We start from the raw sequence: 16,601 nt of genomic DNA on the forward strand, positions 1-16,601 counted from the left end.
AGTTTGTGCAGAAACATTTATGGAAGTGTGCTCTAGAGCTCTCAAGGTGCTGGTGGGTAAGGAAGAGTCATATGGAAAGAATATCATGAATGTAGTAGCTAAGTTAGAGAGAAAACAGTGACCAAGACATAGTATTTCCAGTCATCCCTGAATTGGTCAGGATACAGGACCAGTCAGAGCAAGAAAATATTCATTGAACATATACTGTGTGCAAAACCCTCTTTTTTTCATAGAGTTTAAAATAGAAAAAAGATGTTGGAGGAGATGTGGGAAAACTGTGGGAGTTGTGATCTGATCCAGCCATTCTGCATAGCAATTTAAAACTATGCTCAAAGGGTTATAAAACTGTGCATATCCTTTGATCCAGCAAAACCATTGCTAGGCCCATATCCCAGTTAGCCAAAAAATGGAAAAGGACTTATTTGTACAAAAATATTTACAGCAATTCTTTTTGTGGTTGTTAAGAACTGGAAACCAAAATGATATCTACTAATTGGAGAATGGTGAAACAAAGTAATGGTATATGATTATAATGCTTATAATTATAATGATTATAATAAGCATAGAAAACCTGGAAAGACTTACATGAACTGATGCATAGAGAATTGAATGGAACCAGGAGAACGTTGTACACAATTCCAGTAATATTGTTCTGTGAAGAATTGTGTGTGACTTAGCTATTTTCTGCAATACAATGATGCAAGACAATCTCAAGAGACTAATGATGGAGCGTACTATCCATACCCAAAGAAAGAACTGATTTTCACTGAATACAGATTGAAGCATTTTATTTTTCACTTTCATTTTTTTCTTTTGAGTCTTTGTACAGAATGACTAATATGGAAATGTTTTACATTATTGCAAAAAATAGAATATAAGTTTATTAAGGAAAGGTACTATCTCATGTTTTTTTCCCCATTAAATTGCAAATACTAGACACCTTGGCTATCCTTAAAGAATGACTAGAGGGGCGACTAGGTGGTGCAGTGGATAAAGCACCGGCCCTGGAGTCAGGAGTACCTGGGTTCAAATCCAGTCTCAGACACTTAATAATTACCTAGCTGTGTGGCCTTGGGCAAGCCACTTAACCCCATTTGCCTTGCAAAAACAAACAAAAAAAAAAGAATGACTAGAAAAAGTGGATGAGAGAAATGAGGTACTAATTAAATGGGTCATTTGGAATAAGTTAGAGATTTTTTAAGATGGGAAAACAAATGTGCTTAACAACTGGAAGGAGTCAGTGGAGAGGAAGAGATTAAAGATAGTTGGAAGTGGTGAGGAGGAAAGTAGGATTTTTTTTCCCTTCAAAGGAAATTGACAAAGAACCTTAGATGAAAAATTAACTTGGGTTTCTTTTCTTTAATGGAGAATGTTCATCTTCCTTGTTTTTAACTTAATCATGAAAAATAGGATTCTTTATTCCCTAAATACAACCAAAAGACAATGGATTTAAAATCAGAGCACTCTGGACAAGGGAAGAATTAATGTCTAAACAAGAGAGAGAGAATATTGTGACATAAAACAGATGATTTTGTTATTAAATTAAAAAGTTTATGCACAACTAAAGCCAATATAACCAAGATCAGAAGAAAGCAGAAGCTTGAGGAAAAAAAATTTACAACATGTGTCTCTGATAAGAGTCTCAAATATATAGAGAACTAAATCAAATTTATAAGAATAAGCATCATTCCCCAATTTATAAATAGGCAAAGAATGTGAACAAGCAGTTTTCAGACAAAGAAATCAAAGCTCTTTATAGTCATAGAATCAAAATCCTGAAATTTTACTACTTGCAAAACCTTGAGAAAGTGATTTCATTTATCTAGACCTCTATTTTTCTGACTGACTCTGATCTTTTTAATTCCTTCAAATTCTAAATCTATTATCCAACTTAAAAACATAAATCTTGTGTTTTGTATTATGGCCAGTTAAAGTGAGAAATAGAGAGAAGGAAGAGCATAGAGGAAGGAAGAAATAGAAGAGGGAAAATAGTAGTAGAAAGATTTAGATTGGAAACATTGAAATATTCTACTGAAATAAAATGCTAACTAAATGAATGTTACAACAAAAATATATAATGTAGTTCAAATATAGCTTATATTTCCCCACTTTCTGTGACACCTTTCTTTTGCCCCCCACCTCTCCTCCCACCACAGAATAAAAGAAAATGTTGATTTTTGTAAGGCTTGAACATGAAACTTCAATTGACTTTTGTCTTTACCATCCCTAACTTTCTGTCATTAAAGTGGCAAGGATCAAGTGCAAGAATATTCCAATAGATCTTTAAACTCATCGATTTGAATACTCCCTCCTACAACACATATCATAATCCATATATGCTATCTAGTTATTTAACATCCTAAGTTAACCTTGGGGAATCCTCCCCAGGTGCTACAGGCCTTCCTTGCTTTCCCTTTACCCAATAAATATCATTGGAGGACATAGGCTTAACACTGGATATCCCCTTGTTCTTGCCTTTTAAAATAATATTAACAGCTAACTTTTTTTTGGTAATTTTTTGCAAGACAATGGGGTTGACTTGCCCAAGGCCACACAGCTAGGTAATTATTAAGTGGCGGATTTGAACTCAGCTACTCCTGACTCCAGGGCCCGTGTTCTATCCACTGCGCCACCTAGCTGCCCTAACAACTAACATTTTTAAAGCATTTTCTATCTGCCCTGTACTGTGAAGACACATTGCAAATATGTCATTTAATCCTTGCACAACCCACATTTTATAGTTGAGGAAACTGAGGTAGACCGAGATGAAATAACTTATCCCAGGGCCCACAAGTAGGAGAGGAGTCTGAGGTTGGATTTGAACTGGTCTTCCTAAATCATGGCCAGGCCTCTATCCTTTGTACCACCTAGCTACAAGCAGCCATCTTTTTTCTTCTTTTTTTTTTATTAATTCCATTTTTCAGTGACATCCTTTGTGTTGCTTTGCCTTCATAATTAATTACTTTTCTGTAGTCTGCTAACTCCATCTTTTGCCTCTTAGTTGTTTTTTTGTTGATTCCCAATAGCAGTTTTTCTGTAAACTTAACATTCCATGACTAGAAGCCATATACCATTATTGCTGGAAGAATAATATTAGTATTAGAGGAGAGAGAGAGAGAGAGAGAGAGAGAGAGAGAGAGAGAGAGAGAGAGAGAAAGGAAGGGCAAGAGCGAGCTTGGGGGTTATTAAAATAACTTTGCTCATTTCCCAGAGGCAAGCCAGCACACTGTTCTCCTTCTAGTCAGTTCTGTATTCAACTCCTTATGTATTTGTTGATTGAGATAGCATTAGCATTAGTGATCAGAATAAGGGATCCTTGTAGCTGGGACTGAGAACTTAGAACCCTGGGCTCAATATGTTCTAGGGAAGGAAAGGAAGGAATGTGGTGGTTTAGCAAGGGATTGGCAGAACACAAATGGAATGTATTTAAGATTAGTGAAATTATAATTAATACATAATGTTTTAAGTTTTCAAATGAATGGACATTTATTAAGTGCTTTTCCATGTTTCAGGCAGTATACCAAATATTTAAGGTATAAATATAGGCAAAAACAAATACTACTTTCTATCTCACTCAACCTGTTTCCCTAAAGCTTGCTCTTTTATGGTAACTTGTTTGTTCCTTATCCCTACCGCTCACATGTAGGTGTGTGTGTGTATATATATGTTAGTCATGGGCTGAGTTAACTGAGGGAACTCAGGCCTTGGACTCTTGACAGCTGAAGATATTCATATTCTTTTTTAATATTTTGATGACTTTAGATCAAAATTTTTTCCTCAAAATAATGTCTAGCATTTAAAAACTACATACTTAAAACATGAACTTTTGCTTTTAATGTTTTGCTTTTTTTTTCAAATTTAAGGACATTTCTTTTTTTCAAATTGTTTTTGTGAAAGTAGGCTTTAAAAAAAGAGAGACTTTGTTCTTTTCTTAATTTCTGAACCTAAAAATTACTGGTTTGTTTTGGGCATAAAGCAATACCATAGTACTAGAGAATTAGATATACAATACTATAATCAGTTTAGAAATATAAAATTAACATATCCACTGACATTTGAACATTTTTAAAACTTGTTCTTGATTATATTGATAATTATTATACTTAGGTTTGTTGGGCTTTGCATAATCAGGTAACTCACTCAATTTCTATTTTTTTTTATCTACTCACTATCAATTTTTGCCCATCATCTACTGTTACAAAAGGTCCTTGCCTAACTCTCAGTGGATTGCTGAATCCTGTATGGGAAATATAAGTTCAGGAAGTTATGAAGTTATTATTTCTTGTTTTGTTTTTGCAAGGCAATGGGGTTAAGTGGCTTGCCGAAGGTCACACAGCTAGGTAATTATTAAGTGTCTGGATTTGAACTCAGGTACTCCTGACTCCAGTTAGTGCTTTATCCACTATGCCATCCAACCACCCCAAAATTAATTTTTAATGAAATTTAATTATCATTTTTCATTTTTCCAAGTATTATATTAAAGTTTTGACAGCTTTTTAATGGAAAAGAAAACAACTTTTCATTAGAAAATCATTTTCAGTTACTTGTGTGTTTATAAGAAATTTGTCTCCCCCCGAACTGGATGTCTAGAAATTTTATGCCCTAGTTATTGTCCCTAATAACATTTACCAAAGATGGATTGATTTCAGTTCCTCTGTCTGTCTTTTCTGCTTATTTGAAATAAATGTCAGTGAAATACCTTTTAACTTCTAAGTGGTGAGCCCTGGGCAGTAAAGATAATTTCTCTTTATAGGACTTTCTAGTGTGATCATCTGATAGCTTTTGCATCGATCTTTTACTGTGATCATTTTTAACCAAAGTAAACTGAAAAAGCAGATATTGATTTTTTTTTAGCTGTCTACTTTCTTCTCTTGCCACATGGAGATATCCATCCATATGTTCCCTAAAGGAATTTATCAGATTTTTGTATTCTTTCCTACTTCTTGCATTTTGAATGACTTTAGACTGTAAGTACTGAATATTCATAGGGTGAATGAACAGCAGATTATTAGACCATCTTAGTGTACATATTTAAAAACAAGCATATCCTGCCCTTGCTGAATTGGAAATATGCTTATCCTCACTACTTCCTTATTAATCTCTTTGTTATTTTTTTTTGTTTTGTTTTGGGGTGGATATTTTTTTGATCAAAGCAGATTGTTACTTTTCTAATAGATGGTCTTCTGGTGCCAGAGGTGGAGTCACAAATATTATCAGGTACTCTACCTTTTTATAATTAACCTTCTCAGAAATACTCAGGCAGGCCCTGAAAAAACAGTTTTTTGCCAGATCCTTACTCCCCTAGCAAAACTTTGAGAACCCAGTATTATCTCATACCATGACATCCAGGATATTAATCTAGTGTTGTTTATAGTGTATTAAGGCAAGCAAAATGAACACATCTTTAATTGATAGAAATGTAAGATAGTATTCCCAAAGTTCACTTGTTGGTAATTTTGTTTGATGCTTGAGACATCGTTTGTTCCAGGAGCATTGTTTTGTAGTTAGTGACATTCCCTGGCTATTTCCAGACAGTGCTACTTGCACCCTGGACATCATCCTTATCTTCTAGCACAGAACCTCTGCTCTACTCTTAAAATCGTGGACTCTGGAAGATGAGTTTTACCTTTTTTTGCCTGGAACCAGGTCACTTGCCAGCCTTTGCCAAAGCATGCTTTTTCTTGAATGCCTCTTTTTTTTTTTTGTAAGGCAAACGGGGTTAAGTGGCTTCCCAAGGCCACACAGCTAGGTAAGTATTAAGTGTCTGAGACCAGATTTGAACCCAGGTACTCCTGACTCCAGGGCCATTGCTTTATCCACCTAGCCACCCCTAGCATGCTTTTTCTTGAGTGTCTTCCTCTTCCTAGTTTCCCTTCCATTCCATTGGGATATAGCCTTAACATAGATGTTGGTTTTTCTTGCCTGTATTTGTATCCCCAACACTTTAGTATAGTAGTTGATACTTTGTTGTTCACTTGTTCAATCATTTTAAGTCCTGTTCTTCATGATCCCATTTTGGAGTTTTCTTGGTAAACCTACTGAAGTGGTTTGCCATTTTCTTTTCCATCTCATTTTACAGATAAGAAAACTGAGGCAAACAGGGTTAAGGGACTTACCCAGGCTCACATAGTTAAGTTTCTGTGACTGGATTTGAATTTAGATCTTCCTAACTCTAGTCCTGGTGACATATGTGGCACTTAGACACCCCAATGGCACCTAGCAAGTGTTTAATAGTCCCCCCCCCCATTCATCTGCTAGTCAACCATAGGTTTGACATGATGGGAGATTCAAAAGAATCATATAATATATAATTCCTTCCCTTTGGAAACTTTCATTCTAGTTGGAGAAAAAAAATTAATGTATTAAAAAATCAGAAGATTTAATCCATAAACTCTGTGTTATTGATGACAATTTCGGTGAGCACTTCCATGATAAATTGATTAGATGTTCCAGAGTGCTTATTTAAATCAGAGTCTTAGAGATCCAAGGGATCTCAGTTATCTCACTGACTCCGAATAAATGGTTTGTATATTAGTGACAGGGCATCTACTACTTAAGATAATTCATTCCAAGAATTACATGAACTGATGCCAAGCAGAACCAAGAGAACATTGTACTCATTAACAACAATATTGTGAGTTGACCAACTATGATGGATGCAGCTCTTCTCAGCAGTTCAGAGATCTAGGACAACACTGGGAGATCTATTATGGACAGCACTATCCACATCCTGAGGAAAACCAAACCAAACTAAAAAAAAACCCCACATAATCTGAATGGATACTATGTTCACTTTTTTTTTTTTTTTAGGTTTTTGCTAGGCAATGGGGTTAAGTGGCTTGCCTAAGGCCACATAGCTAGGTCCTATGTTCACTTTTTAAAAACTTCTCTTATGTTTTTCTTTCACATCCCATGGTTTTTCTTTACCCTTAGTCCTAATTCCTTATACAAAATGACAAATATGTAAACTTGTTAAACACAAATGAACATGTACAATTTTTACTAGACTACCACCCTCCCCTTCTACCCCTTAGCAGCAGAAAAATGTGTAACATGAATATGCATGTAGATGAATGTTAAAAAATTGGAAAAATTGGATTTAATTGGAAAAAATAAAACATCAATAAAAAAAGATAGTTCGTTCCATTTTAGTCAGCTTTTAATTGTTCAAAAATTCTAGTCTCTATCCCTTTACATTGAGCCAAAATTTGCCTTTCAGCAACCTCTGCCCATTTTTTAACCTTGTGCTTGAGTTTCCAAATATCGGGAGTCCCATAGTCAAAGAAGATAGAATGAATTTTATTCGTCTTTAATCTTAGCTTCCTTTGATTCTTTGACCTTTGATTCTCATCCTTGGTTGCTCTTTTTTTTTTAAGGTTTTTTTTTGTTTTTTTTTCAAGGCAGTGGGGTTAAGTGGCTTGCCCAAGGCCACACAGCTAGGTAATTAAGTGTCTGAGGCTGGATTTGAACTCAGGTACTCGTGACTCCAGAGCTGGTGCTCTATCCACTGAGCCACCTAGCTGCCCCCTTGGTTTCTTTATGTATAAAACTAAACTATTGGCATGGTAGCCTAAATGCTCAGGACTTGAAAGAATGAATTAGCTTTTGAAAAGGTTATTTAATGGAGTATGGGAATTAGGGGTACTAATGATGTATTTCCATATGACTTTCATCCAGAGGTCTAATAATTTTGACCACCTTCACAGCAACTGTAAAGAGCTGAGCAAGAAGACATGTTTACTATAGTCATTTTTGCATATACAAGCTGTGATTCCTATCTTTAGTCTGATGTGACTCAGCAGTGACACTGCTCAGAAAGGATATGTTGAGCTTAGTATCAAATGAGAAGAGTTGTGGATTCAGAATCATAGGAACTAGATTCACATCTTGGTCTACTAGTTATTTCCCTTGTGAGTTGTCAAGTCAAATTCCTTCTCTGCTCTGGAATTCAGTTTCCTCATATTTGAAATGAGAGTGTTCAATCAAATGATCTATAAGGTCCTTTCTCTTTATAAGTTCTGTTTTTTCCTTTTTTCCCTGATTGTTAGGTTACAATAGGTTACTTCTTTCTGCAACTTTCATACTTGGTAGAAGAATGCAATGTTTTATAGTATTGAAAAGCGGAGGGACTTCCCTGAATGTGAATACTTTAAAAAAGATGAATCAAAGTAGTTGTAGATGACTCGAGAATTTATTCATCATTGCACTGTAGGTCAAAATAAATGGGAGTCCCTTTAGCAACCAAATATTTGGTTGGTTTAATAAAACATCTTTGAACTTTGTGTCATACCCCTTCCACCAGTGCAGCACCCTCATTGATGAGGGCACACCATGCTGGGTGGTCTTGTACCAGTGTCTCCCAAGTTGTACAATCAATTCTAAAGTTCTTCAATGAAACCTTCAGGGTGTCTTGGTATTGCTTCTTCTGACCCCCTTGTGAGCACTTGCCCTATGTGAATTCTTCATAAAATAGTTTTTTTTGGCAAGCACATGTCCAGCCAATCATAGTTGGACTCTCTATAGTAATGTTGTAAGGCTAGGTAGTTTAACTGGGGAAAGGGACTTGGTGTCTGGTATCTTCTCCTGCCAGGTGATCTTCAGAATCTTCCTAAGAAGATTCAGTTTCCTGACATGGCAGTGGTAGACTGTCCAGTTTTCACAGGCTTATAAGCAAATAAGGTCAGCACAATGGGCTCTAAAGACTCTCAGTTTGGCAGTTAGTCTAAGGTCTCTTCTCTCCCATACTTTCTTTCAGAGCCTACCAGAATTAGCCATCACTAACTCTACCCAGACCTTCCATGCATCTTTGGGAAGGTTTTTGAGTAAGTGCCCTATTGTTCTCCCTCCCTCCCCCTTGCACACTTCTTACTATCAAATGAGAACACTAAGGCAGACAAGTGACTTGCCCCACGTCACACACTAGTAAGTATCTGAGGTAGAAGTTGAACTTGTTTTCCTGACTCCCAAGTCCAGTTCTTATCCTCTTGGTCACCTAGCTGCTGGTCATTTAAACAACCTATGCTAACTTCTGGAGATAACAAGAAAATTGGGGGAAAAACATCTCTCCCTAAGAATATAAGCTTCTTATTTTTTATTCCCATCACCTACAGCTGTGTCTAGCACAGAGCTACTTTATAGCCTTCTAAGGGAATAACCTGCCACTTCCACTCTTATGATACAGTAGATTTATTAGATATTGATAGGGCTACATCTTCCAATTTGTAGCTGATAACCTTGTCCCACTCCTCTAAAATACCTACTGTGATAATAGATCAGACACACTAAAAAGAGGACTTAAACATAAATGTGTGTCATCAGCATTCCTGACCACAATTATATTCAATCTATGGCTGATTTCTAGGAATTTTATATTCTTAACCGTCATTTCCCTTTTTTTAAATGGATGTGTTGTTTTATGTAATTTTTAAAGTATTGAAACACTGACATCTTTACAATCTTTCTGTTCAAAGCCCTTATTCATCAATAGCTTGTCTTTGATCTTTTTCATGGAAAGTATAACATCCTTCATTACTTTTTCACAATAATAACAAAAGATTATCTAGATTTTTTCCCTCTATGATTATAGCATTTGATCTTATTTTGTTTTTTCTAAAGATAATTTGGGAAAGGATTGTGAAATTCACCATTGTTTCAATTGCCAAGTAAAGAGTGACCAAAAAGAAGAATTAGCATTTAGTAGTGTTATATTTTTGATTTTGAAGTCTTGATTTAGGGAGATCCTTCAGCATATTATTACAGTAGTCTAGACTTGAGGTGATGAAGGCCTGCCCCAGGTTGTAGCAGTATCTGGAGAGTTGAAGGGACCATATTTAAGGTGGTGGTAGGGAAGGGAGAAGTAAATAAGTATATTTATTATGTATGAATTTATGCTGAGTCTATACTACACACATATGCTAAGTACTTTACAAATATGTCATTTGATTCTCAAAACAACCCTATGACAAAAGGAGCTACTAAAACTACTTTATAGTTGAAGAAACTGAGGCAAACCAAGGTTAAGAGATATTATGGTAGAAATGACAGAACTTGGGAAGAGACTGGATATGGGGCATAAGAGTGTAAGGAATGGAGAAAGAAAGCTAAGTTGGGAGTCTGGGTGATGTCATTGATAGCTGGCAGAAAGAGGGAAGGGCATTGGGACATTCAGTTGTTTTTTTTTTTTTGACAGAAGGAGCCATCTTTATTTAGGGTGCCCAGCGCCCCTTACCGCCCGGCCAGGGCTGCTCCTTCAGTCGTGCTATAGATACTCTCCCAGCCCGGCCTGGGGGTCGGCCTCCACGTGGCGCAGGGTGGTCAGGTGGTCGCCCAGGCGCTTGAGCAGCTTCACCTCCTCGTCCAGGTAGTGGCTCTCCAGGTCCCCTTGGTCGGAGCCTAGGGCGAGCAGCTTCAGGAGGGCCTGGTTCAGGCCCTTCTCCAGGTCCAGGCCGTTCTCCGTGGCCCCCAGGCTGCGGCCCCACTCATCGCGGGCAGGCTTCTGCACGGCGCTGGTTCTGGAGCCGCATGAGGCGTTTGTCCTCCGCGGCCTCCCGGAACAAATGTGACAGCGGGGCAGGGCGACGAGAAAGCCAGGGACAGGTAGCAGTCGGCAGGTGCAGGTTTTGGCAGATCTGGGAGGTGGAGCTCATGGTGGCTGGTCCCGCGCGGGGAGGGGGGGGGGGGGGGGGCTCAGAGGCAAGGGGAGCTGGGACCCCGTTCCGTCCAAACACTGTTGAAGCAAGAACCAGAGCAGGGCGAAGCTCAATTTTTATGATGTCTGTGGAAGACCCTATTTGGAATGTGGCTGGAAGCAGAGAGACTCCAACTGAAGAAATAGATCTGAGAATCTTTTTTTTTTTTTTTTTTTTTTTGCAAGGCAAACGGGGCTAAGTGGCTTGCCCAAGGCCACACAGCCAGGTAATTATTAAGTGTCTGAGACCGGATTTGAACCCAGGTACTCCTGACTCCAGGGCCGGTGCTTATCCACTGTGCCACCTCGCCGCCCCTTAGATCTGAGAATCTTAAGCCCAGTGTTGGGTTCTTGGTAACTGATGAGATCATCAAGTGAAATGGTATAGCTGGAGATAACAGCCTCACTATTTGTTTGGTTTTTGTGAGGCCATGGGATTATGTGACTTGCCCAAGGTCACATAGCTAACTAACAATATTAAGTGTCTGAGGCCAAATTTGAACTCAAGTCCTTCTTACCTTTATCTACCATGCCACTTAGATGCCCCAAGCCTCACTTTAAAATGGACACAGGTCAAACCCATCTCTGATGGTCTCATTTTTCTTGCTCTGGTTCCATCATTTACTCTGTCATTTAGCTTCTTTGCCACTCAGTTTCCTCATTTGTTAAATGGACTGACTACATGGTGCTTGAGTTCCCTTCCATGTCTATATTTGTGATCCTGATAATTATTATAACAGATGGATTTAAAGAGTTTTAGATGCCTTATCTCATTTGACATGAACAGTCCTATAAGGTAATTACTATTTTACAGATACCAAGTCTATGAAGTTATATAGCTTTCTTAGGGTAACTAATATAGTGGGAAGAACCAGGACTAGACCTTGTCTCTCAGCTAGTTATTTTTCTGGAATTACAAATTACCTCAGTTTTAAGATTTCTGTAAAGATTCAACATTTAAAAGTTTTCAATGGAAAAGCATTGAAAATTTAGTTTCTTGTTAAATTTCTTTTTTGGTGGAATACTGGATAGAGCACTAGTCTTAGTTCATACCCCTTTTTGATCCTTCCATTCTTAGAAATGAAACAGATGCTTTTAGAATCTATGATTTCTAATTAAACCATCTAATAACATGTCTTGTATTATAAGATAAACTCCATCAATAAAGGACTGCTTTTTTTCTTGTTTATTAATTTGTTTTGTCTTCAGGTTAAGGGAATTGTCTTGCCTGTAGTAGACTCTTAATAGATGTGTCTTGAATCTAATTGTAATCATAAAAATTATAAATTATAAATTGACAATGGCATTTTAACTTCATTAACTCCAATATGTCAAAGAAAAAAAGTTTTAACTCTGTGCTCTGCATTGTAAGCACTCAATCTAATAACCCAAACATTTCTAACTTGGAATGAGTGTTATGATTAAACTGGTACAGTTCCCCATGCCCTCAATTATGACTTTTAACAAAAGGAATTGAGATAATACTTATGGGGATACTGAACAAAGAAAAGATCATAGTATGTCAAAATTTGGGTTAGTATTCCAAAACACTTGTGACTACTCAGTTCTTTCCCTGACTGTTCTCTTCAAAGATTGCTGGGAGTCCTCCCAGCTATCAATTCTGGAATGGAGAAGTGTTGATGGTAACCCTCTTTTCTGGATTTGTAGAGGAGACTATCCTTAGATAATTTAATAATGCAGTCTCTTCAAGGGGTGAATGAAAGCCGTAGACATAACCAGACTGAAGTGAGCTTTATTCTATGTTTGGGTAACGTTTGGTTACAATTTCAGGGTCTGTTGAAATGAAATAATGGAAACTATTATCCAAATGGAAGAATGCAAGAGGATAAAGGGAAAAGGGCATTTTGCTGGTGATTGGGGTTTGGTTTGGTGAAGATTTCAATGGTGAGGATTTCAGTGATGAAAGTGGATCAGACAGAGGGAACTTGTGTGGCAGGGGGAAGGATATATTGAAGAAGGGAAATTCTGTGACAATTGAAAACAACTGAAATAGGTGATCCAGCCTTGGGAAAGGTTAGCTGGCCCCTTTTGCTTCTGCTAAATCTGTTGTTATCTGAAGATCTGAAAAGAACTCTGAAGATCTTGAGATATGTAGTTTTGGAATACTGGTAGCACATGCTGTTTTGGTGATTTTTATTATGGAGGCAACAATTTGGGACTGGCTGACTTAGCAGAGTGAGGTTCATCAAATATGTGCCAGCCCTGGCCTAGGCACTGAGGATACAGCAAAAATGAAAGTCTGTGCTCTCACTCAAGGAATTTAGATTATATTGGAGGAGACAACTTAACATAAGTACTATCTACAAAATAAATATAAAAAATGTTGGGGAGTGCTTGGGGATGAGTGGACAGGGAGACAGTAGGGACTGGAATAGATGAGGAAAAGCAACATACTTTGCTATGATAAAGGTTTTCACCTCAACTTTTGTAAACTAGTGATGATGATGATGATAATGAACCCCCCCCCCCAATCAGTAACAGTCTTTCTCCTTAGACTTCATTTAACAGTTTATTTCTCTAATGTATTTATTGCAAACAGCCAGTCTAGTAAATAAGTAAATAGAAGGTCAGCTTTGAGTTAGGAGGCCCTGGGTTTAGTTGACTCAGAGGCACAACTTGCTGTGTGATCTTAGGCAAGTCACTTAATCCTTTATTGCCTCCAGGCAGCTACTATCCAAGGCCAGGACCTATGATTCCTGAATTTGTATCAAACAAAAAAAATACTTAAGCCATTGATATGTAATGGTTATCTGCATCTTTATGATACACTTTTTTTTTCTGAGCAAAAAGAAAAGTTTATTTTGACTTTTCTTGAGAAAAGGGCATACTCTAAGTTTCACAAAGGTGTTGAAGATCAAGCTGCTGCCCCAAATTGACAGTCAAGCAAGATTATTATGATCTATTTTGATTCCCTCCTCCTCCCTATCATCCCTCTCTGTCAACTCATTGGTTAGTCTTCAGAGTTACATTCTACTTGTGAAAATCTACCCCAGCAACAAAGAAAAGAATGAAAGGTTTTCATAAAATATTACCTAACCATCCAGATGGTGAGGATAACCTTCAGGATTATAACCATCTTATTGAAGTAATGCAACTTGTCTTGGAATGCAAGGTCTAGGAACAGTCTACTTATCATCAAACAAGAGGAGTCTTATGAGCATCTTTGGAATGCAAGATTTTTCTCATGGGAATAGTCTACATCCTAGTAGTCAGTAAAAGTAGTCTTATCAAAAAGTTAGAGTGAGCTACCTGTTTGGAAGGCAAAGGGCTTTCTTCTAGAAATAGTTTAAGAATAATAGTTTGGGGATGGCTAGGTAACACAGTGGATAGAGCACTGCCCTGGAATCAGGAGTTCCTGAGTTCAAATCCAGCCTCAGACACTTAATTACCTAGCCGTGTGGCCTTGGGCAAGCCACTTAGCCCCATTGCCTTGCAAAAACTTAAAAAAAAAAAAAGAATAGTTTGTTCTGTCTTAAATATGCCTTAACTCTGAGAGGACTTCACTAGGAATATTAACCCTGAAATGGTTTTATTTGGAATATTACACAAACACACACACACAGACATAGACACACATGATCAAATATGTATATGTATGTCTATACATATGAATGTATATGGATATATGTAAGTGCATATGCATTTATGATATACTTTTAAGAGATTAAGCTTCTTGTGGAGAAGGGACTGTGATTCTGTTTGCTCTGGTGGGGCAGCAGGGTGTCAGAGAGCTGGGCCCTATTCCTGGGCTCATATTCCTGAGTTCAAATCCAGCCTGAGATATTTATTAACTGTGGGACCCTGATCAACTCTCTTAACTCTGTTTCCCTTGATTTCCTCATCTGTAAAATGAACTGGAGAAGGAAATAGAAAACTATTCTAGGAACTTTGCCAAGAAAATCCCAAATTAGGTCACTTAAAGTCAGAAACTACCAAAAAGACTGAACAACACAAGTTTGTTCCAGTGCCTTCTCTGCACATAGCAAATTCTTAACAAATATGTAATGAATGACCTATTATTATAGACCTTTTTTCTTTCTTTTTCTTTTTTTTTTAAAGTATTCCTTCCCTTGTTTTTCAGTCATTCCAATCCTACAGTTTATTTAGTGGGATACCAAATGTTTACTGAATTCCTCCTAGGTGCCAAACAACTGGTTTAGGTGATCAGTTTGCTGCTCTACTATTGACTACTATAAGTTACTGTCTCCAAGCTTAGGGATATATTTTAATGTTTTCCCTCTCCCCAGCTCTTTTGTATGATATCATCACTTCTGTAAGAGAATATTTTTTGAAACTGTTAAAATGTAGCTGTGACCTCTGTCTCATTTCTGCCATGTTGGTCAGTGGCGACTAGTCTCAGGTGGGTCCCCTAACTCTGCCCCGATTTCTGTTTTTACAGGGGCATGCATGACATTTGGCCATAGAACCAAAAACTGTGAGCCTGCTCTCGACTAACTCTAAAAGGTCATTGTTAGAAATGAGAGGACAAACAGGCCTGTCATATTCAGAATACTGGTCTCTTACTGAGGGTGACTCATGCCCTTTTCTACCGCCTTTCTCTTTTCGTTTTTTTTTTTTTTAATATTTTTCAAGGCAATGGGGTTAAGTGGCTTGCCCAAGGCCACATGGCTAGGTAATTATTAAGTGTCTGAGGTTGGATTTGAACCCAGGTACTTCTGACTCCAAGGCCGGTGCTGTGTATTCACTGCACCACCTAACTACCCCTGCCTTTCTTTTTTTGCAAGGAAATGCTTTGATAGAATAAGTGACTAGATTAACTGTATAGCTTTACCTCATTTCTATGCAGAGAGGTATAGTATGAGTACACTCTATTAGATGTAACAAACGTGTCTTATGTAAATCTGTTCTGTATAAATTAATTCATATTTTAAATATAAGGAAACTTGCTGTTGAAGGAATTTTTTAGGAAAAAAGATTATTATCCAAATTTTATAGATGGGAAGACAGAGAGAGATTCATGGAAGGTTGAATGACTTACCTGAAGGCAACTTAGTGATTTATTTCAAGTGGCTTTTGAACTTGGGTATCTGTGAATTCTCAAACAGCACTGTCCACTGGTTCCATATTTCCTCTCTTATCAGAGATATATTTCTCACATTTTACTCTTAATTCCTTCCAAGATACGGTAACTTAATGTCTTTTTCAGACATTAGTATTTATCTTCCAATTTACTTTTCTCATTTTTCATTTCTAATGTACAAAAGTGTTCATTTTTGTTCATTTAGCCAAAAGTCAAATATTTTCTCAAACTTTTGATCAGTTCCTTTGTATCAGCTTTGCCTTAATCTGGCAAGTCAATTTTCTGGATCATAAAGTTTTCTCTTTTACTTAGGTGACACTTTGATGTTCTGTGGAGATTGTCTTTGTAAAAAGTCATACGAAGTTGAAATTCGATGGTCTTTTTCCATTTTGTAGTAAGACAAGTAGACTTGAACATATCCTATTCCACATAGCTCTTTTTCACTTTGGGCAAGTGGTATAACCTTAATGAACCTGGTTCCACCCCTTTAAAATAATGTCTATTCCTGCCCCATTTCATAAGATTGTTATATTCATGTATCTCGAAGTGCTTTAAAAAACCATGAAACACCCCACACAAATTTATATTATTTTCTTAATGCAAATTATGATGCCTGAAATGTTTCTCCCCATTTTGTTCTTGATTGTATTTCTTAAGTTTTTTGTTTTTTACCCCAGATTAATACTGAGGAACATGTGGATGCAGCTGACCAGGAAGTTATCTTGTGGGATCACAATATCCCTGAAGATATCTTGAGGGAGATAACCAAACCTAAAGAGGTCCCAGCAGAAAGTGTTACTGTTTGGATTGATCCACTTGATGCTACACAAGAATATACAGGTAATTTTGAAT

The 16,601-nt window shown here is 37.2% G+C and overlaps 1 protein-coding gene across 1 annotated transcript in view; it reads left to right on the plus strand.

Annotated features, from left to right (window-relative positions):
• Positions 1 to 16,601, plus strand: part of BPNT2 (3'(2'), 5'-bisphosphate nucleotidase 2) — a 55,204-nt gene that overhangs the window by 18,346 nt on the left and 20,257 nt on the right. Inside the window, exon 2 of the mRNA XM_074208002.1 lies at positions 16,427 to 16,589. Coding sequence (XP_074064103.1) covers positions 16,427 to 16,589 — 163 coding nt within the window. The remainder of the gene's footprint in view (positions 1 to 16,426; positions 16,590 to 16,601) is intronic.

The sequence above is a fragment of the Macrotis lagotis genome, chromosome X (assembly GCF_037893015.1).
Source record: "Macrotis lagotis isolate mMagLag1 chromosome X, bilby.v1.9.chrom.fasta, whole genome shotgun sequence".
In the NCBI taxonomy this organism is placed as follows: Eukaryota; Metazoa; Chordata; class Mammalia; order Peramelemorphia; family Peramelidae; genus Macrotis; species Macrotis lagotis.